General features: G+C 39.9%; 1 protein-coding gene across 2 annotated transcripts in view; it reads left to right on the top strand.

Moving 5' to 3' along the window:
* The window catches only part of lpgat1 (lysophosphatidylglycerol acyltransferase 1), a 51,013-nt gene that overhangs the window by 20,380 nt on the left and 3,256 nt on the right, over nt 1–27,377 (top strand). For both annotated transcript variants that reach the window (XM_073492955.1, XM_073492956.1), the window contains exons 5-7: nt 2,622–2,901; nt 10,992–11,118; nt 26,298–26,404. In XM_073492955.1, the coding sequence (XP_073349056.1) occupies nt 2,622–2,901; nt 10,992–11,118; nt 26,298–26,404 (514 nt within the window). The remainder of the gene's footprint in view (nt 1–2,621; nt 2,902–10,991; nt 11,119–26,297; nt 26,405–27,377) is intronic.

A 27,377-nucleotide genomic window follows, 5' to 3' on the forward strand; every position in this document is an offset into this window, starting at 1 on the left:
ACACAGCACAGCAAGCATCTGCCCCTGCCTCCCAAGCATCTGCTGTCCACTCAGGCTGGCAGACATGTCTCCAACATCATTATGCACAGCACAACACGGCAGGCTTTGATGGCTCTAGCACAGTTACTTGTGGTACAGGCCTGTAATTGAACTTTTTTCCTTGGTCGTGTCAGTTTTCTCAACCTCTAAAACTTGGGAGACCCTTCTAATTAGAGACATATCTCTCAATAATATTTAATGTTTAATTTAATTATGTAAGTATATACAAAGCCATAAAAAGTTGCAGTTTTAATTCTGAATCAACTCAAATAATGTAAATCACATGGCAGTGGCTGGCAGCTGTCAACATGGTTTTCTGGTCACAATTAAGCCATCTAGTTATACAAAATCCTCACTGTGGATCAATTCAATCTGGCAACTAGGGTATACTATGTTTGAATGTTCAGTTTTACACATTGTATAAGTAGAAAGTGCCAAATTACATGATTTAGAATAGAGCAGGGAAAACGGCATAGAAACAAAAGTTTTGCATCTTTTTTTTATATCAGCAAGTTGGAAAGGGGTTAAATTAATTTATCTGGCAAACAAGTAAAAACAAGTTCCCATGAGAAGAAATTATAGGGATGAGGAGTAGTTTTAATTAGCATTAGCTGCTTTGATGAAGAGAAAAACTAGGATAGCATTTGCCTGACTAAATGGCTGCAGGTAACAGGAAAGAAGTGGAAGTGTTGCTATGCTTGCTTCTGAGACTGTATTGGAATAAATGCATAACATAAGTTTTTTGTAGCCGTACCTGTGCACCTGAATTACATTTTCACACAAATGAACAACATGATTTTAATTTTTATTGGACATGTATATCTGTTTCAAATATCAGCTGACACAGTAAACTTCCCTGGGAATTTAATCATTTTAAATTACCCCAAGCATGTTTTTCTGCCTTATATTCTTGAAAGAAAAAAGGTGTCATATCAGCCTAAACCTAACTCTAACCCCATATCGACCAACATAAATGCGGATACCGATAATTTCTAATATAAAAAATATAAAAAGCCAAATCAGTCAATCCAAATTTAGACAATGAAGTTTATTTTTAACCTGTAAAATATCCTGCCTCCAAGTGTTTGATAACTGCTTTTTAGGGTATGTGTGTGTGTATTTAGGGTCCAATGTGTGTGTGTATATATGATAATGTTTTACTTCATAATGTCAGCATTGGCCCAGAAAAAAACAATATCAGTCAGGCTCTAATCTAAAATTACAATCCTAATAAAATAAAATACCTTTATATAAGGTGTAATGTTCAGCTTCTGTTCAAGGTGTTCGTTTTGGAGGCTGCAGTTTGTGGTGATGTTGAATATTTGTTATATTTCATGCACCTCTCAGTATCCAACCAGATACAGTTCAATAGCAGCACCAACTACAGCCTCCAAAATAACCCCCAAAACGGTTTCAACGAAACTGGAACATTATCACCTTCATGAGAGGAGGATGCACTGCAGGACTGTTGTATTATACTGTATACTTTTTAGTAGGGTGTGCCTAATGAACTGGCAACTGACTATTTCCAAGTGACGAGAGCACGTGGGAGTTGAAGCAGCGCTAGTTGCTCACTTGAGGGACAGGTGGCTTAATATCAGAGACTTTCAGCTGTAAGATAAACCATTTGATAATTCAGCCAGATCTAAACCAAGATCCAAATGAAATGCAAAACATCATTAATTAATTAATTATATATATATATATATATATATATATATATATATATATATATATATATATATTTCATTCCTGTGATACTGGGACGGCAGGAGAGAAGCTCAGTCTGACTCTAACAGCACCAATACGGAGAATGATTGCTTTAATTCACGTGGCTCATATAGCTGCAGTAAACGCATAGAAACGGTCTCAAGGTCATATGTAGGTTTGTGATGTGTTTGAATACACGTCTCTCTCTCTCTCTGTGAAAGAGACTTCATAGCTGCAGCTAAAATTAACTCCCTACTGATTCTTGTTTTGGCAAAAAACATTGTGATTTTCAGCCATTTTACTCGTCTTGTAAACAGTCAAGCGACATACAGCTGCACGTGTGCTCACATGCCACAAAAAGGGTTCAGCCCAGCTATGCTAATGCATTTAAAATGGCTTTTGACCGGGCCTAGCTAAAAATCAATCCCACTCCTCCTCGTCCCATCACTGCTAATGCTCTTAATGTTGTCAAGGCCATCATGATTTTGCATCCATTTTCAGTAGTGCCATTACTGCTGCTCTGAGTGCTCCATAGTGTTACTGCATCTAACTTCTGGTGTGTGTTCGCTTGTTTTCACTTGTTTGGTCGTTTGTTTGCTGACAAAAACATTTATCTAATCAAGTGAATGTAACACTTAGCCTCAATCAGTTTGTCCCCTTAGGGCAAATAAAGAAACTGTTTGAGCTAATTGCACTTGTTTTGAATTGAGTCACCTAGTTTTTAAGCCGCGTTTTTAGAGCGCTGGTTGTTTAAAACAACCAAATCTGCACTGGAAACTCTACTGTGATACCTTTTTCACCTGCGACTAAATAAGAGATTAAACTGTTCTTGCATCGTTTATTCACCTAATGTATTTCCTTTCTTTCTACAGGGTAAAGCTCACCGAGACAAGCAGCTGGTCTACCTGAAAGATCACCTGGACAAATACTACCACAGCCGTGACAGGAAGTGGATAGTGCTGTTCCCCGAGGGCGGCTTCCTGCGCAAGCGGCGGGAAACCAGCCAGTTGTTTGCCAAGAAGAATTCCCTCCCCCACCTGACCCACGTCACGTTGCCTCGTCTCGGGGCCACCCACGTTATCCTGAAATCCCTGTCAGCCCAGCAGGAGAACGGCAGCGTGGGCGGCGAGACTGGGACCCCTAACCAGACAGGTAACCAACACACACACACACACACACACAAAAGTTTTCTCTGTGGCACAGGAATGTTTGTGGGATCTATTTGGATCGATGTAGTTTGTTCTAATTAGGACTGGGTTGTATTAGTGGTGTATTTGTAAGGGTGTATTAGGGTATTTTATGCCTTGATTGGAGAGAAGGGTGTAGATACAGGCAGGAAATGAGGAGAGGGATGGAGACATGCGACAGATGTCCTCAGCTGCACTTGGTTTCGATTGCATTGTCTGCACCTTAAACCCTAAAGCCCCGTTTCTCCTAACCTTCAGTCATGTTGTCCCAGGCTTTTAAAAGCTAGATCCATCAATTGTAATACGGATGCATGATATGTATGGACATATGGATGTTTTGCAGCTGATACAGTTAACAGAAAAAGATGACCACGTTTGACAAGAAGTTTCTAACCTGTAGTTTATGCACACCTGAGGGTAAGAAAGATCACTTTATTGTAATGCAGCCCTTAAAACCAGGAAAAGAAAATACATTACCATGTCCCGACATCTATAATCTACGTAATCAGTCTAATAGCACATAATTTTAAATGTTTCTTATTTTAATAAGTTCACCCTGAAATTGAGAGCCACAAATGAGTCTCCAGCTGAGGTCAGACTGCCTCCTTTTTGGCTTTAAATCTTATGTACGTCTCACCTTGGTCATCACATCTCAAACTGAGACAAAACTGCATATGCCAATATGTTTGAGAAGCTTCAGCTGCTACTTTCTTTGCTGTGAGGTGAAGACTTTTAATTTAACAGGAATCTGGAACAGGCTGATCTTTTTTCTCTGATTGACAGCCATTAATTCAAAATGTTAAATGGATTTTGAGTATACTGCATTTGGCCTTTTGATTTACTGAACACACATGAAATTGGGATTGAATTTGAAGGTGTTCTTTGAAGATTTCTGGGTCTCGAAAAGTAGAATACTTTTTTACTGGGAAGAAGAGTTTTTTTTTCTTCCTTTTACTTCACAGTCTCTGTGAACTCTCCCGCTTCACAGTGTTCTGTAGTTCTTGATCAAATATGGTCTCATGTTGGTTAGAAGGCTCGGGATGGAGCACGCTTCAAACATGAAGCATTGAATCATTACCTCTGTGTCCAACTGTCCTGTGGGAGTCCTGTTTTTAAATGAAAGGTGACTGGTGGTAAGGATTGCCAGGAGAGGAAAGGGGTGATGTGCACAGAGGTGCCAGAAATTGCATCAAGGTCCCTGGAACCCCAGTGGTTATTTCCAGGAGAGTAATTTTTTCTGTCTGGAGACCAGCCCTAAATACAGCCAGTGAGCAGGAAGATAACTCTGCAATTAACGACCTTTCAGAGGCAAATTTAATTTTTGGAAACTTTGTTTCTTCTCTTTTAAAATATCTTCCAATTGTTACAAGTAAAACCAACGTCAACAAAGCTTGGGAACTAAGCAGGGTCTACATTTCATACTCTACTGTCTTTATGCCTGTATTTTCGTGAGAGAGATCATCATCATTGTTTGCAGTGAATGTGATCCAGTTCTCCCATTTTCTCAGGTGGGTCTTTCCCCTTATTTCTCAGTGCTACCAAATATATATATATATATATATATATATATATATATATATATATATATATATATATTTCAAGTTCTTTTTAAGTTTCATGTCTATCAGGACTTAATGTTTTGTCCGCTAATAATAATGCAGCCACAAAAAAAAAAAATGTTTTCATTCCTTTTAGGATTGTCCTAACTAATATAAATAATCAGAATATTAATCATAATAACAATTACTTAAGCTGCTGTACACATTGTCGTTTTGGATACCTCCTGTGGATACCTCCGTTTTGGATACCTCCTGTCAGCAGGACTCACCAGACAACAAGGATCCTGCTCTCACAAGCAGACAGGACCGCCCCTTTATGGCGTTCATGGTCCTGATTGGATAAATAGGCAGGTGGCAGTGTTGCAACCCTTATTCTTAGACTTACTATAGTCTTAGAAGAGTGACTAATTAATCAAATGAGACAGAAGTAAAACATTTACAAGTATCTTTAAAAGCAGAGATTGAGATACATTTATCCAGTTTTAGTTTTCTTTTGTTTCTTTTTTTACTAATCAGGGCCTTCACTCTAATCTAAGAAGAAGGCTGTATATTGTGCTTGATCACCAATATTGGCTGCAGTAACTGACTGAAATAGGGGTCTGAGTCGCTGTAGCCTCTCAGACAAAGACTGAATTTTTTGTATCTGAAATTGAGAGACAAAGTTCGCCATGTTTTTCATGCTACCTGGAGCAGGGCCTTGTTTCAAGAGGGAGGCTTGGCCCCCCTTAAATCTGAATGGTGAATTAGGGCTGCACAATAGTGGAAAAACTGACATTGCCACATTTGGGTTCTCTGAAATAAGTATTTCTACATGAAAAAATACAGGACATTTCACCAGATCAGTTGAGCTCTATTTAGAAATAATGACTCTTTCTAGAAATGATTTGGTTTTGGCTCTGCCTTGTTCGGTAAATTGATCAAGCTTGATTGTGATTGATGGTTTGCTGTGCATACAGAGCCTACATGTCACTAGCAAACAAGAAACTTGAAGTTGCACTTCCTCTGATTTTGCTATTGTACATGCACACATTGCAATGTTGATGTTAAAATGATATACTCTGCAACCCTATGGTGGATTAATTTTAAAAATACATGTTTGTGATTTCACCAAACAAAATTATTATAAAAAATAAATAAATTATATTATAACTCAACAAACCTCCTTCTTGAGATAGTCCTCAGCAAAAAGCACAGAGTTAAAATGGCCGTAAACCTACAGACGCAATGAGTCCCCCATGCCCGTGCACACTGCACAGTCAGTTTACCCAGCGGATTCCTCCTGGCTCTGGTTCAAAATCCATTTTAAGGGTGTGCTGTGTTAATAGTAATTTGGAGAGACTTTGGGCCTGCAGCATTATTGAGAACGTGGCTCAGGGACTTTAGCCTTCCACAAGTTTGCTAACACAGCTCTGTGTCCTACAGCCTCAGCACTAACAGCAAGATGCCGTCAGTTTATCGCTCTGCAGGACGGACTATCAAACCAAAGGAGGACTATATCTTAATCGGCCATCGTAAAATTTAGGTAAAGACGGGCAAGGCTTGATTTATGTACTTAATTATGTGCTGAATGTGCACGTTTCTCTTTTGGCTTTTCTGCTAATTTAGCACAAAGTCTTTCATCATCTCGTCAGTGTCAACAAACGCTGCTGATAGAAGAGGTTTTGTTTGTAACCTCTGGCAGGAGGGGGATATTTAAACGTTTTAAGGATTTGGACAGGTCGGTCCTTTTCATGTCTGATCACACATTATATTTTCCCTGTTTACTGTAGTTCCACGTCACATCCCAGTTCTCTCTCCATCTCCCTGTGTCCTCTCCTCTGTTCCAGCAGCTCAAGAGGAGGGGAAGCTGGTTGCTGCAGTAGGGCTTGTCCTTCCACTTGAATCTAGCTAATGGCATTAAGTCCTAGGGCAAGAAAAAAACACACACACACACACACACACACACGATAGCCAGGAACATAGTGCTCTTCTGTGTGTGTGTGTGTGTGTGTGTGTGTGTGTGTGTGTGTGTGTGTGTGTGTGTGTGTGTGTGTGTGTGTGTGTGTGTGTGTGATCAAAGACACAGCTCTGTCTCCCTCTGACCCTCCCTGATGCTCTGCAGAGGTGCCCAGAGCTTGCTGACTCACTCAGAGACAAATGGGCCACTTGGAGAAAATAGGATTTGATGTAAATGTGTGTGCCGCCGTGTATCACCCATGCAATGTCAGCCAGGCTAAAATACATTGCTCAGCGTGGATACAAGGCACATGGGTCACTGGTTGCCAGTGCAGTTTACAGCCGGCAGATAAGGCTCCGTGTGCAGCTAAGACTGATAAGGTTTACGTGTTATAAAATGGTATTTACAGTTGGCAGGTAAGCAAAGTTCACAGCTGTGAGTCATTTAGGCTCCATGTGACCCAGATGTAAATGTGTTTGATAGCAATGACCAATCGGGCCGTTTTCATCCAGTCAGTGGGAGGGACAGGTGTGGGCTTCAAGTGTTGTAATTGGCCTGCAGAGTGGCCTGATAGAGAGCCAGATATCTGCCAGTGTGTTTCCTTCCTTTAACCGTTCACAGGAGGACAGGGCTTCTCAGATGTCATTTTAAATTACCACGGCTGCTGTTATTACAGTATTGTTTGTCACAGTGTATAGGGCACCAGCAATACCTTGGCTCAGGGCCACGGTCTTTGGCTGGCCACTCGCAGGAGACGATGGCTGCCCTTCAGCACACTTGGACAGAGATCTGGATCCAATTACCCACACAGGGACGGCTGTGGTGTTAGCCAGTCCAATCAATACCAAGGATGCCTATCAAGTCACTGTAACATTGGTATAAATGAGCCAGCAACCTGTGCCACAGCTGCTTCTTTTTTTTTTTCTTTTTTTTTTTTTAGCTTCATTGGATGTTTTCTGAAGCCAATATAATGCTAAGTAAACAGAGGTGTGCATTCTTAAAGGCCTTGTGTCATTCATAGTGTTTCTTGTAGGTGCACAGCTCTGCAGAGAGCTAGACACTTTCAATAAAAGTTGAGTACAACAGTTGTGAGAATACGATGAGATATTACAAACAACAGCTCGACCAAGGTTATTGGAAAGGTTAATTGGTCTATACTTTGGTGAATTGAGTATCCTTGTTACTGTATTGTCAAATTAGTTCCACTGTCCCTCACGCAAGGAAGAAAACTAGTATCACCAGTGAAAGATAAACATTAAGTCCACAACAGCATGCACATAGAGACCACAACAGTGAAAGAGAGTATTGGGAGTAAAATGCATGACAGTTTGCCCAACACTAATAAAAAGTTCATTTGAAGGTTGTATTAGCAACACATTAGCTCGGACAGCTAACAAAGAAATTTCCCCATTTGCGGGACAAATAAAGGAATTCTGATTCTGAGCTAGCTTAGTTAGCTAGTACCAAATTGATTGCAGAAAAAACAAATTACCAAATGACAACTTGGCAAACACAAAGCATGTATTTTTGTATACTTGTATAATAGTTTAACAAAGAAATTAACAAATGAAGTGTAAACAAACTCTTTATTGTGATAGTGTTTTTTCTAGGAGGTTCAGATACTGTAAATAAAAAAAAAATACGTCAGACAGGAATTTCAAATTTAGATACGTGACAGATCAAGGTACTTAATCCCAAAATTTAGAAAAATCCATTATTGTTATAAAGCAGTCTAGAGGCCTGTACTACGAAGAGAGTTCAACATACCCAGCATATCTTTTCGTTGTCTGGCTTCACAAACCCTAACAATCAGCAGTTACACAAAGGTGGTTATCAACTCAATAAGCCACCCCAGGTTTTCCACTATTAGCCATGAGCACGTACACTTTAATCGGGAGGTGTTTGCAGCATACGTCCAGTCACGAACATGGACAAGTCTACTGGCAGCAGAGCTGAATATTTTAGAAATGTAAAGCAAACTTAGACAAATGGAAGCACAAGTAAAATACATCATCCAACTTAAAGGCTACACAGTTACAGCTGCCAAATGCAGAAAGAACAGCTGATAAAAAAAAAATTAGCGACTGTGTGAATGTGTAAACTTATAAGCTTAAAATATTTCACTGACCTATTACTAGGGCACGAGTGGATCAGACTATAGTTACATTTATAAACTCCCTCAGTGTCAAACGGACTTGAGAAGAAATACAATTAAATAAAATAAATGTAAAAACATAATTCAAAGCAGTACTTTCATATCTTGTAAGTACAACAAGTAGTTAGTTAGTGCTTCAGTCCGTCTTTGTTGTACAATATCAGCGTAAAAACACACAATAACTTCGGCTTCGGAGCAGGTTAGGTGTGAAGCATAAGGTGCCATTGCGATATACCTGTAAGATGTGAACAGCTGTCGTAACCCTCAATATCCAGGGTTGACACTGAAGTTGCCTCACTAACCACAAGCCCTGCTTGCAACATTCCCAACAGAGGCTTTAATACACCGTGAGCTATGAATGCCGCAGGTATCGCAGAATAAACAGCTTGCAAAATTTAAGTTATATTGGTGGGTTATGCCACCATGTTGCCCAACTCTTTATTCAAAGTATTCTCAGTAGCTCTCATTCGAAATGACTTTGATTTTGTTGGTTGCTATGGGCAGCGTTTCTCGTTGAGAGGAAGGAACTGTGACTGACGAGGCGTCCTTATTGATAATGTACTGTAACAGGCATGAACATAGTGTATCTAAATCAAAGGATCCATAACTTTCTGTTCTGCATTAATGTAGTAACGTCTGTGTTACACTCTTCTCCCCCTCGCCCACATTTTTGTGTGAAAAGGTTGAAGTTATGGCCTGTTAGCAACATTCCCTGTCTTTACTGCTGTTGACACTGACGTAGCGTAATGTGTAACGTGGCTGATCGGTTGTAAAATGCAGCTTCGCCTTGTCACACAGACTGAATAAAGGAGCCAGTGTGCTCAGAGAGGGAAGTGCTGTGCTGCACAGTAACGGCAGCCGGGGCTGTGACATTAGTCAATCAGTCAAATATGCTGCACTGCTTTCTATCAACCTCATTTAAAATGTGTACGTGCTGACTGAGGCTGCCTGTTTTTTTTCTCCTTTACATTTATTCAGTTTAAAGGATCATTGAAGTGTTTAGTTAAAGCACGTCAAAACCCACGGTCAGATGTTAAGGCTGTTTCGTATCTATGCGACAGGGCAGGTTTAGAATAGCTTAGCTCCAGTGTTGGATGTAGCATCTATCAGAAGTGAAGAAACACGGCTTTCAACATAACAACAAATGTGATGGTGGTGGATCAACTCTTGTCTCTCAAGATTCACCACGCCCGATATCGACACAATACTGTGGAAAGTCGAAGTCCTTTTTGCCACAGCATACTTCACACACACACGAGTCATCCCAGCTTTACGTTTTAATGAATAACAATAGAGAGGTTACATCATCCGTATCACTCATCTCCTTTCATTTATTATATTTTAATCTTGTTTGCGGTTACATGCAGGTGAACACAGAGCTGACCGTGCATAATGTACATAAATACACACATGTACATTCGCAGGTGACACGTTTTTGAAGTGTTTAGCATTCCCTGTCCGATCTGTCATCTTACACATTCCTGTCTCACTGCTTTCTCCCTTCTCCACCCCGTCGTCCTTTCAGTCTTCTCTGAGGGCGAGACATTTAAGGCTTTCATTTGGTGAAATAACATGATAATGAGGTGAAAATATTTCTTGTACCGTGACTCATAAACGTAGCCGCCAGCCAATTTCTGTCAAGTTTGGACTTCAGCTGGTCAGACTGTTTTCAACCAGTCACTTTGGCAGGTAACCAGCCTTCGTTTGGCTGCACTGCTGTCATGTAAAAATGTCTAGGAAGCAGTCAGAGATACTGTTCTGAAGCTGGACAGTCAGGGTTCGGCCTCTGTAATGGCATGGATCTGGCTTTCACTGTGTGGATTAGAGCTGAGCATTGCCACGGATTTCCTGATTTGATTCAGATTTACAAGGTTTCGATTTGTTTGATTGTTCGATTTTGTTTAGATATGAAAGGGATTGAGAGAACTAATGCTGTAAATTGTACAAGGAACTCTAACCTGGTGTTTTATTAAGACTATTAATGTTTACATCAAGAATTGAATTAAATGGCGTCAGAAATTTGCGGTTGTACGACTTTGATTTTAGCATCTAAATATTTAAAAAATGTCATCAAAAAACAAAAATGTGATGAAATATATATATATATATATATATATATATATATATATATATATATATATATATATATATATATATATATATATATATATATATATATATATATATATATATATAATATCTATAATACTGATCTCAGGATTTTATGAAGTGATATCAGATCTTTCAACGGAAGATCAGTTTGAATCGGAAAACCGATTTTTTTAAACCCAGCAATAGCGTGGATTATGAGTGTATGTCAGACCTTAAATACTGGTTGATCATGTTCTAATCTAGATCCCAGGTTTTCAAAATGTTCTTAACTCATTTCTTGTATTTGTTTTCAGCTAATAAACGTAAAGGCCTGCAGTGGGTAATAGATGTGACCATAGCTTACCCCAAAGCAAGACCCATGGACATCCAGACCTGGATCTTCGGCTACAGGCCTCCCACAGTCACACATGTACACTACAGGTAGGAAAAAATATATGTTGGTCAATACATTCACCTTTCACATTTCGATCGAAGGTTTTCAAAACTGTAATTTGTCATTCACACGAGAAGGGAACACCAGAACCATTTGCACTATGCAAATTTATTGTTGTGCAGCCAACATGCAAAGAGACTGCATCACATGAAACCACATTACATCATGATATAAGTTCAGCATGAAGGTAGTAGTTTTGACTTTTAGATTCAAATAAGTACCTTCTGGTCATTATTGCTAATTAACTGTAAGATCTATCCATATCTATGTCTTCACAAGAAATCAGAGAGAAATATGTATTGAGTATCCCTTCACAGGTCTGTCATAGAGTTACAAGTCACTCAGTTCTGGTATACAGAGACTTGGAGACTTCATATGTTAAAGCAGTTATGAGGTGTGTTCACATTGGACAATATAGTTATTGGCGCATCATTGCTCAGATTTTATCAGTCGCTTAATTGACTTAAATACATTTTTTGGCTGGTAAGTAAAGCAAATCTACCATCCATGCAAAATTTTGTACCCTGCAATTGTCTCATGCAACATATTTTCCTACTTTTCCTCTGTAAAAAAAAACAAACAAATCAGATAATGTGTTCGGGATGAAGGATTCATTTCTTTCTAACCTTGGATTCAGGTCTGACATTGCTTATACATAATGACATTTTTAAGCATTTAAAGACACTCAGTCCCTGCTACAATACATTAAAAATACTGTTATTTTAGAGCTGAAATGTGTAGTTCATTAATTGATTGAACGACACAAGCAATTTGAAGGCATTACCTTGGACTTTGGGAAATTATAATCACCCTTTTCTCATTTTACAGGCAAAGTGATTTAGCGAGAAAACAGTTAAATAAATCTGATGAAAATAATTGTTAGTTTCAGCCCTGTAATGTTTTGTTTAACAGTGTTTATGCAGACATTTCAGGTGTTTATCACAGTATAACATTCTTTCAAAGCAGGGTTCATACGGTTTTCAAGGTTTGTCACTGCTTTTCATTCGTATTAAATAGTTTTATATTGGCTCAGCCAGGTCATGTAGGTTGCCAAGTCCTCTACAGACAGGTGACACAATTTGAAACATGAAACTAGTATGTTCCTGTCACTCTGCTGTACAATGCTATCATGAAACATAATTTTGGATATTTAATAGTACAAAAAGTCAAATAATCATGACAGTATATATAAATATGCTATAAAAGCTTACAAATGCACCTTGAAAGTGCTTGAATTTGACTGTGGTAAAAGGTGTAAGAACCCTATCAAAGGATGTAAACCTATCATCATCCTGCATTCTGTAGCTAAGAATATCACCCTCTCGTCTCTATCAATGCATTTGCTCCTCCGTATTGTCCTGCTGTCAGTGCCCTCCAGGTCCCCTCTGATGCTAATCCATCCACTCGAGGATATGATGAAGGTGGGCCAGGATTAGATTTTCTGTGGACTAGGGTCAAGATAAATGTGGCCCTCTGTGTCTTGACAGGGTAGATCAAAAGGGACGTATCCAGGCTCAAGCAGCAGTCATCAGGTAGAAGTCATCTTGACCTTTAATCCTTTCTTTCTGACGAGGCTCACATGTGTGTGTGTGTTCACCTCTGGGTGCAGGGTGGGATAGGGCAAAGTAAAAGGTGATTTATGAACCCCTGGCTCGCCGGCTCCTCTCTAGAGGCATCTCTGCCCACTTGGACTAAAGCTAAGGACTCATTAAGTCTGTAATTAGACTAGCAGAGGATGCACCAGTCCCAGCCCACCTCGGGGACTCTCTAATCAGCCATTGACACAATCAGCTTCCCTCGCTTGGTCAGCAGCTCTGCAGCCTGAGGACGAGCAGGGAGGCACCCAACCAAGCTGAAGGCACAGCTGTTCCTGTTACAAGTGTGCATACTCAGTTCCAGCCATGTAGATGACACAGAAGTTAGGCTCATGCTGGTACAGGTGCGGAGTCAACAAGAGGATTAATCTGCCTGCTGATCAAGGGAACACTATGGGGGTGTGAGCAATGTGATGCACTTTTGGTGATGCACATAGCAGAGGCGGCTAGACAAGTGTGCCACCCTATGACAGTGTTTCTGCTGTGTCAGTTTAGGACAGTTTCTACTGTGAGTGCAGCATCTTTTCAACCAGCCTCCCTAGAAAAATGATAGAATGTAAAAATATGAGATTTTGTCAGCAAATGCTTCAGTACACAGCAGTTTAAGACCTGAGCTGTTAGGTTCAGGCATCGTCAGAGCAGAGGTTGTGCCAGACTTTCTCATTGTCAGAATTATTACGACTCTGTCCATCAGAATTACGGTCATAAACTAACTAATAGCATTTAATATACAGAAAAAACAAAAATTTTACAGAATTAGGCTGTTACAATTAAAATATGGAGAGCGGCAACTGTCGTAAGGGTTTGTGTCTTTGCCTTAGACAACTTCTTATGGCAGTTTTGATTTTGTTAGGAACTCGCGCTTGTAATTACAGCCTCCAGTGTGGACTTTACAAGTCAGTTAAAAACAACAGAGAAGAAAACACAGGATATTGCGCATAAAAGTACACACACAAACATAAGAAAAGATGTGTTTTGAGCCCAGTGGGAAATGTTCGACCACCAAAAGACTTCTTATTATTAAATCGAGGAGTAGTTAGGTGACTGACATCGAGGGGATGTAAAGGACGTGATGGAGTATGTGGAGAAATAAAGCAGGAGATATAAGAAAGCCAGGCGATTAAAAGCCTTGTAGGTAAGGAGGAGGACTTTGAAGTCGGAGACATTATATCCAACTTTGTAGATCTTGTCAGGAAGCTCCCTTTGGTAGGCCGGAGTGAAGTGCATTATAGAAGACTATTCGAGATTGTATGAAGGTGTGTATATATAAGGATTTCAGTGTTGGATTTTGATAAGATGGGATGTATTTGATTTATTTTATGAAAGTGAAAGAAGGCAGCTTGTGCTATATGCTTGACGTGTGGCTCAAATGTAAGAGAGGGAGCAAGTACTGTTCCTGGATTGAAGTTGTGCAGCCATCAAGGTCAATGGACAAAAGTAAAGACAAATCCATTTCTAATTTTAATGAGTCTTGGCCGTTGGTTGTAGTGTTTTGAGAGGAGAAACAAGTCTAAAAGTTGTTACCGCCGTTACCGTCTTTGTTTGAAAGTTTGTCTTTTTTAAAGCCACAAAACTCGACAAACTCCCGACTGGGTCGGTCAAGGATTTTGAGTTCTCCGGGGAAGTCAGTGAATGTTACAAATGGGTCATTTCACCAAAATACAGCGCTCATGCCCAAAATTGAACGAAATTTGAGGTCAAAACATTTATCCTAATAATAAAGATAAGAATTTTAATAGCTTTTAATAGCATTGTGATTCCTTGGGAGGCACAAATCAAATTAAAAACCAACCTGTTTGAACCAGTTTTGAATAATATCCAACATTTAGGACAAAAGTCATGAAGTTTTGCATCAGGAATGTTTTTGGACCATTGTTCCCACTGAGATGGTCCTGACAGCAGCCAGAGATTATGCTGACCTGGGAATGAAAAGCAAAACACTAAAAAATAAGTGTTTGTCTGTGTTTCATGCCTCTAGATCCTCCCATGTTATCATACTATTATGATAACTTCAGAATTGATGGTGCTAACAGAAAGCATCCCGAAAAGAGGCTCCTCAGACCTCATATACTGTACCTCCTAAGGCCTGCAATACCAGGCAGAGTGTCAGCTGTTGGTCTTTAACTGTGATTGAGGATCTGCAGACTGGAGGTGGTCCGAATGAGAGCTCCCAACTCGCGGTTAAGCTTCACAAATCAATTTCACCCATTTAGTGAGGTCTCATCCTGTTTTTTTGCATCCACCTCTTTTACAAGCTAGAGCTGCAACTAATAATCAATTACAAATGAATAGCCAACTATTTTAATATTTTTTAAAGAAAACAAAAGTCAAAATTCCCTGATACCTGCTTCTTAAATGTGAATATCTTCTGGTTTCTTTCCTCTTCTATGACAGTAAACTGAATATCTTTGAGTTGTGGACACAGCAAGACATTAAGACATCACCTTGGGTTTTGGAAAAAACTGGGTCACATTTTTCACCATTTTCCAACATTTCATAGACTGGGGTCACCAACCTTTTTGCGACCAAGAGCTACCTCAAGGAGAGAGAGTAATACAGAGGCCAACTTTTTTCATGAAAATATGTGATTGACAGTAGACGGGAGGGAAAGAGCGAGGGCAGATTTGTCTACTAGTTAATTGATTGCGGATGCTGTCGTTATCTGGACGAATTAAAAAAAAGAAAAGTAGGCTATACAATGCAAAAACGGGTCGCCTTATATACTTGGGCCTGCCCACGTAAAGTATATGTGTAGAAAACACTGTTACACGTAAATAGGTTGCATGTATTCGGAGACGGTGTAGGTTTAAGGAGCCCTGCAGGTGACTCATATGCTCACTGCTGACGACCCCTGATTTCATGTTAGCATGAAAATTAGTTGGCTTTTTATTTTCTTTGCTTCTCTTCTGGTCTCAGTTTCTTTTTTGCATTGTAAATACAGAGTTTTTCTTTCCTCCTGCTCCCCTGCAGGCTCCAGACTTTGATGGATGTCGTCTGCTAGCTAAACATCAGCTGTAGTCTTTGTGGTGCGTTCAAGTCCAACAGTTTAACAGAAGACATGAAGTGTTTGATCATCCTGTGCAGTTGTTTCGGTGTTACGGGGCTCTAAATCAGACTGATTCTGTGTGAACTGACCTTGATGATAGACCGCCGTCCTCCTCCTGTGTTATCTTTTTACGGGGGCTGTATAGATTACTACTGCGCCTGAGCCTCCGCTTAAAAACAGGCAGCTGAGAATTGAGTAATATTCTAGATGAATCCACACTGAGCGCTCTGCACTTTTTTTTTAATCCTTCCACCTCCCTCTTTCTCTCGCTGCCTCCAGTCCTCACCCCTCAGCCTCACCCTCCCTCGCTGTGTCTCCTGCCCTCTCCCCATATAATCTCAGTCTTCCAGATTGCAGCATCATAAGCCCTCTGTGAATGGCAGATGGGAGAGCTAGGTGGGCGTACAGAGGCCGAGTGAGGGCAGTAGTGGGTGTTAAATACGTTGAAATCCTTTTCTTTTAAATGCACCTTCTCCTCTCTTTTTTTTGCTGCTGTGTGCGTTTCTAAAAGCTGCTGTTTGAAAATATCTGAGAGGTGACGTGATTTATGGAGTCTGAGTCTGCCTGGTCATCACATAGATGCTTTCGAGCTGCACACCTGGCTTTCTCTCCGCGACGAGGTGCTCGCACAGAATTGTTGAGCTTGCAGCCGAACCGCTTTCTCAAGATATCTGAGGCAGATTTTCTTTTTCTCTAAGCACTTTGTAGAAAGGTTGCAAAGTCACTGGATGTAATTTTTTTTTACTGAGGTTCATTCTACACCTCACCCAGGATCAATATCTCCTACACCCGTGTTTTACCTGTGAGTGTAATGAGTGCCTTGGTGATTAGAGATGGTGTCTTGGGATAATGAATGAGTAGAGGGATTTTTTTTCAAAGCTTACAGTCTTTAGAGGACATTTGCCACCATAGAAAGCCATTAAAGGAGTCATCCCCCACCCATATTCACTTCATTCGATGGAGAATCCTCCTTAAGAGGTGTCAGAGTTCAAAGTCCTTCAGCAGGGGTCTTTTAAAAGCACTGAAATTTGTTTCCTCAAACACAAGCCTTAAAAGAAGATGTTTTTGTGTCCGACAGTGGGCGTCAGGAGACGTTATACACCTATAAACTAAAAGTAGATTGTTTTGACAGCGTGCTGTGCATGCCGGAGGCTGCTTAATCCTTCTTTGTGGAGTTTCACTCAGCACCATTAGACCTGACGCAAACATTGTCTCTACTGCAATGTAAACAGGCTACAAACCTTAAATAGGCTTGCACAATTAATGGAAATTTAATTAAAATCGCATCCAAGTGGCCAAGTGTAATATTCAAATCGCAGAAGGTGCAACCTTTTTGGTAAAACATTTTTGTTTGGGTTCAGATTGTTATGTACTGCTGGAAAGTACATAAAAAAATACGATAATAAATAATTAGGGAACTGTACAAAGGCCCTCTCGAAATGCAATTCATTATTTTTCTTTCTTTCTTTCTACGCCTAAAGTAAATCGCTTTTGAACATGCTCAAAAACACATGAAACTTTGGCCGGCCTTTGTAACCCCACGTGTGTCAGGGCTCTGAGGGCCCGTCCATCACTGCTTGCAGTTTAATTCTAGGCTGTATTGCCTCTCCTGGTTTTCCATCAGACTTGAATACTTTAGCCAGTATGATCATGAAACAGGCTTTGAGCTCCATTCTATATGATGTTGAAAAGGTCTTAAAAAGTCTCAAATTTAACTTGGCCAACACTGTAGAAACCCTGGATAAAGTTAAAGTGAAGTATGAAGTATTTCCTTTTGTTACTGAAACAAAGTCCTGCATTCAAAATCTTAAATTAAATCTCTAAAGTACTAACAACAAAATGTGTTTTTAAATAACAAAAGTAGAAGTACTTATTATTACTGATGCTTTAATGTGTGAGCAGTAATTGTATAAACTATGTGATAAAACATTTGGCTGCTAAATCTGCCAAATAAGAGATTTCTTTCACTAATGGAGACCTAAAATCCTTGTTTTGTAATGCAGTAGCTATACACACCAATAGTTTCTAAACTGTATTAAAGTATTTAATTTTTCTGTTAATACATAACCAGAAAAGAAGTATAAATCAGTCAACAAAAACGGCACCAAACACCCATTCACCACCTCCCAAAGTGTCCATAATGGACACCTGGTTTATTTTGTCTAAAAAATGTTTTAAAATTTAGTGTCTGTTTCATGAAAGAATTGAAAAGAAGAAGTCGAATAAAACGATTGTTTTTGTAGTTGATTTGTATGTAAACTGGCTGAAACATCCCTACTAAACTGTGAGGATGCACCAATCCGATGTGACAGATTCATATTTGGCCTGATACTGACCTTATTAAGAGGATCATGTATCGGCCATGACTGATCCACATTAAATGTAGCTTTTATTCTCAGTGTTTTCCACTAGCATTTTCATTAATTGCTTTGCTTCAGGTTGTTTTTAGTGTTACAGCAATCCCTGTCCTCCTGTTATCTTAGATAAAAAGGACTCCAAAGATGAGTTTCACACAGTTTGGTATACAGACTTAAATTTGGGAATCGCAGAAGGCTGATATTAGATCGACACACAGCATAAATCTTGTGTTTAGGTATGACTCTGTGTCAGGATAGAAAAGGTTGGATTGATGCGTTACTCTTACTTGCAAATTCTTTTTACTTTTTATAAGAAAACAGAACCTTAATAGCTCAAATCCAGAGCAAAGCGACTGTATAAGAGGAATATTCTTTTCACTGAACAATATATCCTGTTGAAGAAGCTCACTCTGTAAAGTCAGATAAATGAAGTGGATTTAAACTTGTAGTATTTTCCTCTGTAATGTAGTGGAGTGTAAGTAAAAAGTAGCATAAAATGTAAATAGTTATGCCTCGAAACATAATGTTAACTCAGCCCATGAGTAAATGTTTCTGAATATGAAACAATAATCTTAAAAAGCAGAGATGATAAATATTTGTAGACTTGTCTTCAAATCTGTTCTTGTGTCAGCGTCTGACTTCTTCACAGTGACCTCCAACATGCTCCCTCATAAACAGCAGGGTGTTCTGGCATCTGTGTGACAGTAAACTCAGTTTGTGCCACATAGTCCAGATCCTCCTGTGACAGTGGTCTCATGGCCCTTACTTTTGACCCGTGCACTAATAAGAGGTCGATGCTCCCATGCTAGACTGTTATTAACCTCTTCACTGCTCATCCCGCACCCTCCGTCTCTCACCCTGTCCTCAAATCACAACGCTGAGTCAGAGGCATATGGTCAAAGTGACCCGAGTGTGCTGCTGCCATGCTGACACAGACATCAAGGTGGGCATAGTGTTTGCTCACTGCTCAAGCTCTAAAACGGTAACTTTTATATCGGTACTTTGGTCATTATCACTTTTTAATTCTTGACTATTTAGTTAAGATCTTTTTTCACACCACAAACTGACAGCACGTGTAATAACACATCTTAAGCCTGTATATGTGATAGTATGATGACATTATCACTGCAAACAAACCAGGACAGAGATGGGATTTTCCCCCTAACAGTTGTTTACTTTAGGATTAGCTGAGCGTCCACATCTGCTGGTCTTGACACACTTAAAGTAAACATTGAGTTTTCCTCCCATGACTTGATTTACCCGACTAATTCAGGGCTCACATTTTAGCCACTTAATTACTGAGTCATCACACAGTCATTAGTGAGCAGCTGATTATTACCTTCACACCCAGGTGGATTATTTACTTAATTTTAAAGAAATAGTTGACTAGTTGTGGTGGTCTTCCTTAGAAACGTCCCTTTCCATTTTAGCATGTTGTTCACAACATTTCACAACATCTTTTTCTGTTTTTTCTGGCTTGAATTGATGACACTCCAGCACTCATTCCAGAGAATAATCAGTAACTCGGATAAGATGTTCTTTTGGAGTGCTTATTCCGGTTTACTGAAACCAGGATATGATGTTTACATACTCCAAAGACCTCATGCACATTGTGAGCTGTGGCCATTACCAGCTGTTTGAAATCGTAGAATATAATCAAAATTCTTTAAATACATACAATATTTACATTAAGTTAGTGAGTTTGTATGTCGAATAAGAGTAAGTACAAATTGGTCTGCACACTTCTGCTGATCTTCAAGGTTTTAGTCTGTGTTGAGTGCTCAGATCAATCAACACATCACCAGTTTTCTCAACTTTTCTCCCTCTGGTCGAGCCCTTTTTTCACATCTGCTGGTGGAGAATCTGCTGTGTCCGTTGTTCTGCACCAAACCACTTCCTGGAACATAGGCAGCCTTAAAGCCAGAGAGGAAGTAGATTAAAGACTAAATGGAGCAATTAAAGAGTGGACTCCTACCGTCCCTCAACTCCTCTCTGATTGCAGATAAGCGCTGGGCATTCTGCAAGCAAAGAGCCCCTAAGAGTCATGTGGAGTATGTGGTTCACTTAGTAAAATGATGCCAAGAAATCGATCCAGTGTAGCACAAATTTCCCCCAAACCTTCTCGCTTAACATACTTTAGATTCTTTATTAGTTGCTTAAGCTGATCAATCTGACTCTGACTCCACAGGAACATTGATGGTAAGAACTCAAAGGCAGCAGTTTGGGATTTGGAGCTTCATTGCACATGGATGAAAACCTTTATCTCAACTAGAAAGAGAAAAGAAGAAGGACAAGAGACTTATTTTCGGTCCCCGAGCCACACTGGCCGCTAATCTCAATATTCACCTTTTGCAACGTTGTGCCTGAGAGTAGGCCTCCCAGGGCACCTCTTTGTTTCTCAAGATTTCACAGCCAGAGAGATTTAGGGCCTTATAGAGTCCCCAAACAATGAGTGGCTCCGCTCCAAAGAGGCTTGTTGAGTGGACAGACTTTTCCAGCAACAGTCCCAATTTAATTAGCTTCCCAGCCTTGTTAAAAGAGGAAACAATATCTCAAGAATAAGAGCTGCTCAGAAGCTAAATGATTCAAACAAGGCGGTAAATATGAAGGATAGAAAACTTCCCTTCAATTAGTCTTTCTTCTAATGAATAAACACATGGAAATAAACTGTTTGTCATCTGTTCACTACGGCACAAAATGACCACAGGCGTTACTGCATCACCCGCACAGGTCAGCACATGCTAACAGTCTGATGTTTAAGGTTATTGACAGGAGAAACTGCAGCTCTCTTACAGCTGTCTATCTGTGTGCTGGGTGTCAGGTTAACAAGCAGGCCACTGCCAAGTGGGTTAGGGTGGAAATGAGAGCGCGGACGTGGCCCCGCGCCAGCACATCAGCACCAGTTCCTCACCAGCACGGGCACCACCATCACCATCACTACTATACACTGTTACGCACGCCACTGTGGCTCCCGGCACAACAAATAGAAATGCAGTCATACTCTGTTTCTCCTCACTCAGCACAATATTGACACTGTAGTGCAATGTTTCCATTTTTCACACAACAGCAAACAAAACCACGGTGGAGCTTTGTTAGTGTCCTTTTCCTTGGAACTGGGCAGCCTGCAGGCAAGATGGTTTACTAAGTGATTAAAGACTGTTTGTTTGTTGTCTTCTTGAACTTCTAATGCCACAAACAAGACCGGACAAAAGGCACAAAAATCTGGTTCGCAAAACCTGTTAAAAATCTTATCTTGTTACATTTACCTCCAGAAGGCCGTAGCAGCTTTGAGCTATGTGCATTTTTAGTGTTGTTTCAGCTGCTACTAATTGTACAACTTCCACTCTGGTCAAACATCTGGCTTATGACTTTAATGTAACTTTAAAGTCATGACTTTGGTGTAAAAGTGGTTTAATAAATTCTTCAGCTATTTGGTTGCTTGCATCTGTTTGGTTTAAATGTCTGAGCACTTATATTCCTGTCCTAACATTTGGTATAAAACATTTAACAACTTCTGTAGAATGACAAATTTTGCAGCATCTACTCTTATTCCAGTGAGGATTCAGAGCTTAAAAGAGAAGGATTACAGTCTCCCAAGTGAATATTCAGTTAATTAAAAATAATTCATATATTTATAAAAAATATTCAGTAACTTGACTGTAACAACAAAAATAAAATTTTCCAAAATAAACTTCTCCCTCTAAAGTTTGGATATGCAGAAAAAACATAATGATGAAGAACGTGCTATGGAAATAAAGCTGCATCGATCGGTCATTGTTCACTTTCACTCAGTCCAGCTTCTCAGATCTGAGGGTATGGTTGTGCTTAGTTGTATCATTAGTCTGAAGTTATCCTCGGGGCTTATGCAATATTTTACATTTGTTTTTTAGTCTATGCAACTTAATATTGTGTTTTGTGTATCATTGTCTTTATTGCCACTGTGCTGTCTCTGTACTGTCTTGTCAGTTGTAAGCAAAATTTCCCCTTGGGGACAATAAACGTGTATCTTATCTTATCTTATTCATAGAACAAGAGTGATGTGATTGCTTGCTGCCTAGATGTAGAGTCAGGTGTTTTCAGAGCAGGAAATGAACCCAGTGAACTCCCCACATGCTGCTTGAGTTTAGCTGTGAGAAGCCGCTCTTACAGATATTGTTCTCCAAACAGTCCCAGCTGATAAACCAGTGAAAGCAGCTGACGCGGGAAGATACTGTACGCTAACGAAGCAAGTTGTTTTTATTTGCTCTGGACCCGAATCAGCAGCACCTCCTTCAACCTCAGCTGTGTTAGGCAGCCAGACGACGCCAAAGGGTCCTGATTTCTGCATGAATATTTCAGCTGCAGGAAAGCGCCGTGGCAGCCACCTGCTACCCTCGGCCCTAAATGCTCCGACCTTCCGATAAGTGGCCCGAGCCGGCTCCTGTTCTCCTCTTCCAGGATTACAGAGCTATCGGTTTACATTTTAGAGTACTTGGGCCTTTGGCAGGCATCCTGCGCTGGCGCAGGTGTGAAACGCTCTCACGGTTTGAACGTATCATACATTTAATCATTCATTTACACCAATCGTTGCTGTGACAAATGCTGAATTCTCCGCTCCGTAAATAGACCCCAAATAGGAGCTTCATGTTCAGCCAAAACCAAAAATTGCCACCTTTCACCACAACTACGAAACACTTCCAGGAAAACACAGCTTTTATTGTTCTAGTGGTGACTTGCTTGATTTATCCTTTGCTTTAATTGCTACTTTCTGTCCACATATTATCGCATCAGTCTTACTATTAAGGGGTACTGGTGTGTTGATTATTCTCAGCCTCTTTCTGGACTAATTTTCTCCTTTCGTAGTGCTTTGAGAGAGCATCGTGCGAGTGGTTGGTTGCTGTGGCACAACAGAAATGTCCACACTATACGGGTATTTCTTAAAACGTAGCTTTTTCTATACATTTTGGCCTTTCGTAACCACGTAAATGATTCTTTACATCACTTCGAAATCCAATATGAGATTGATGATGGATAATATTCTTCCTCATATATTGTGTTGAAGCTTATGAAACAAAAAAACAAGTTTTCCAGCAGAGGTTCAGAGTCACACAAAATAATATCCAAGATAATTCTACAGATATCTTGCTACAGTTTACAGGTATGTGTACATTCCCATAATAGGTGAATAACAGAGGGCGCAGCTTAAACCAAAATCCTTTGTGAATTTAACACAAAAAAAGACTTGGTAACAATGATAAATGATTTTTAAATTAGTTACCTAATTCATGTATGTAGCACCCTTGATTGTGATATAATATTGGGGAGTATTTGTGTTATATGGGTGGTATGTCGTCTGTATTTAGGATGACACAGTTAAAAATACAATGACGGGAAAGAGAGACCAAACCTCCTGCTGACAATGTTTTAATAGACATAGCATCCAGGAGGATTCGTCTCCCTGCCTCAGCATTTTTGTCCTGTAAAATGAAATTAAAGTAAAAAATTGTTCATAGTTCTCTGTAACAAAAGCAACCAGAGTACAATCTGCTTCCTGTTTACACCAACACGCACATGCCCAGTGTGAGTCAGTGGTCATGTGATGTGCAGGTGTGTAATTATGAAGATTTTTTTCTGAAACATTGGTAAAAACGCTCATCTGGATGGAAATAATTTTTGATTTACAAATACCTGTCTACATGTGGACTCAGATACCTGATATCCACAGACAGCAGGAGAATCCTTCTGGAACATCTTGCTCTGCCTCTAATCACCCTATCAGGTGGCCCCGGCAGCTTGGCTCCAGTTTTGGGCAGCCTAAACTGCTGTCGGCTTTATAAGAACCTTTAACGGGATGACAGTGGTGGATTATTTAGTATTATCTTGAATTTAATAGGAGTTTCACACGGCTAGGGACATTGAAATTGCTGTTCTTCAACAGGACCTTGTTCAGGGGTGCCACAGAGCAACACCCACACAGTGAAGCGCTGGATAATGAGTAGAAGGGTCTGTAGATATGCACTTAAAATACACAAACTAAACGGAAGTCTGTGTTGAATCATCAGCCCCCCGCCTTCTAATCTGTGGAACAAGCAGGCCAAGCCTTTTCCTGAAGCCAAAGGCCACGTTCTTCCTGTTGTATCTGCACTGAAGTCCTCTCCGATGAAAGCGTTTCAAAAGAATGTGAGCACAGTGAGAATAAAAATGTCCTCATGTAAATCCTTTAAAACATGATGTGACATTTTGCATTTTATTTAGGGGATCATTTGAATACTTGAGGGGGAATTAAGGAAGCAGCTAATAAAATAATAATTTTAATGACCAAGTAAAGATATAATATTTAACATTTCTACATGAAAATGTCTACCAACGACTAGACTATTGTTAGATATTTTGTTGAGTTGTGTACTTGCGTTGTCTGAAATGTATCCAACAATGTTCAAACACAAAGAAATCTGTTATTTTAACGCAACAGTGCGATTCATTTGTGACTTGAATCAGCAGCCAAAACTTTAATACATTATCTCGTCCGTCCATTCAAGCAAAAATTCCTCATGTATCTATTGATATTCATATTCAGAGGATCATGTGAATACTGGCTGATGTACCTGCACCAGAGTGGATGAACATATCTGCTCATAAAACACAAGACATCATCCTGACAGGAGAGGGCTGCTGCCTTTTCTTGGATTGCTTCTTAATATATATTGATCACTTTAATAATCAATACTGTATCACTCATTACTTCCCTTCTACAGAAGCTTTCCTCAAAGGCGCAGATGTATTTTTATAGTGGATGTTATCCAGTCGGGTGTATCGAGCAAACGTTGAGTGCAGAGGAAATGTTTGTCTGAGGGAGGAGACTGTAACCTCTATTTGAAGGTGACCAGGAGCTGGCTGTGTGGGAGTGCGGCTGACTAGGGACCCCTTCTGGCTAGAGCCAAGATTTCATCGGCACTCTCATTATTGGCTTGTAGAAGTGACCTTTTTTTTTAAAAGCCACTTCTGATTTCACAATATCAACGAGTGCATTAGTCACTGTCTTTACCTTCACAATTGTTTCTCTTTTGTCATTTTAAAAAATTCATTGTTCTAGCCAGCTGGATATAATTTAATTTGAGAGCAAAAATGGCAGAAATTCTCTTGTTTACGCTTCTCAAATGTCAGGATTTCCTCGTTTCATTTTGAACTTTTGGGCTGTCAGTCGGATAGTTTTCTAACTTTTAGTACGCAAACAGCAGGGTGCCAACTAGTGTGGGCTTAAAGAGATCACGTTAAATCTTGTCGTCAAATCTGTTGTCATGGTAACCAAGTAAACAAAACAACATCATCATCACCCTTTTCCCAGAATATGATTACTTGTTCTGATACAAGAACATGGTCCGAGATACAAAACGCATCATGTTATAAGCATCTTTTCATGATATTTTATACAATATAATACAATCTTTCATCGTATCCTATTAATCGCTAAAAATGCTGAATATGCTAATAATATCCTTTCATACAATACACAATCTGTATTCTTTAACCTCATTTTTCACTATTTTCTCTGTTGGTTGAGCAAAGTAAAACAATTGGAGACACTGCTGGCTCTGGAAGCTTGTGATGGTCAGTTTTGCTGTTTGCAAACGTTCAGTCAACCAAAAAAAAAAAAACAGATTCATCAAGAAACTTTTAAAATTAGTCTTATTTGCAGCCCTACTATTGCCTCACTTGGCACTACAGGCCCCACACAGATGATAGATGTCTATGAATGCAAAAAAGCTGAAATGTTCTCGCCACAATTTAGCAGTGCTGCTTCTCTCTGGCTCGGTGGAAAGCTGATTTTCCGTTTGATTTTTTTACTTCCCACACACTTCTAACCGAGCCATTTTGTGGAGCTACATGACTTGTCTGTCTCCTGTCAGAGCTCCTCTCAGCACTTCTGTCTCCCTCTGACACTCTGATGAGCCAGCCCGTTAATGAACCCCCCTAAAAGAGCTGAAGCCACAGCAAAAACACAGACGAGCCGTGTTAGATTCCAGTCTGAAATAGACTGCTCTGCTCAGGGACCACGGCTCACACACATCAGTTTGGACTGCAGCTTCCACAACTGATCAATGTAGACAGTTTCTGCTGAGTGAGACCTTGGTAATCCTTTTTTGCGTTTCATCTAACCCCTGTCTGTGTTTCTGTCTCTCTTCTTCCAGGATGTACCCAATAAAGGAGGTTCCTGTGGAGGCCGAGGCCCTGACTGACTGGTTGTATCAGAGGTTTGTGGAGAAAGAAGAGCTGCTGGCCCACTTCTATGACACAGGTCTGTCTCACCCTGTCGTGCTGAAATCTGAGTGTTGTGTGAGGAAATATAAACTAATGATGCTGCAGCAGAGGATAAAACTGTATTTGATTTTAATAAGATGTCCAAACTTCAGCCCTGTGGATGTGTGTTGGGGAGGTACCGTCATGTTTATATTCTTCTCAGAAAGTGGAAGATGGTTAGCCTAGCTTGCAAACATTAACAGTAATTCCAACTAGACATTACTTTTAGTTCATGTTGTTTGAACATCTGCTGAGTCACTCAGTACGCATGTCTTTTCCCTCCCACATTATTTTTCCTTTAACTTATCATTATGAAGTAAATGTTGATTGCAAAACCACTGGTGTTCAGATCACTTTCACTCTTCTATTTTGTCTGCCATTAGGCACAAACTCTCTTGGGGAAATGAGTGCTGACTGAGACCATTTCTCTCTGCTTTAACGTCTCCATTAGAGACTAAAAACTCACGTTGTTATCTGTGTTGTTGGTAGTTGCTACTCCGAGGAAAAAATTGTCGATTTCCACTTTAAGCGCATGTAAACATGCTGACTGGAAGTGTGCTGTATTTCTCACACATTATATAAAAGATAGGTTCTAGCTAGCAATAGCTCACTCTCTTTTATGGGTCTAGATGTAGTGACTGGACTGTCAAAACTCACAACAACAAGTAGTCTTGTAACATGAGTTTCCCATGTTACTCTGTTACAATGCTGAGTAATGCTGCGATAACATCATATTGTTTAGACAATTTAGTGTAATGTACTGTAGACTCATTTCTACAGGATGACTGAACAAACTGAATAAACAAACTGACCTTAAAGGACAACACAATTTCAAACTGTTTTACTTTGTTTATATGTGGCAGACCCTGCCGCCTTTCTAGCTTCAAACAGTGTTCTGGGGACCTTATTTTCCTCTGAGAACAGCTTGTTTATTCAGTTATGGGAAAAATGAATATTTCTGAGTTTGTATT

This window comes from Pagrus major, chromosome 22 (assembly GCF_040436345.1).
Source record: "Pagrus major chromosome 22, Pma_NU_1.0".
Taxonomy (NCBI): Eukaryota; Metazoa; Chordata; class Actinopteri; order Spariformes; family Sparidae; genus Pagrus; species Pagrus major.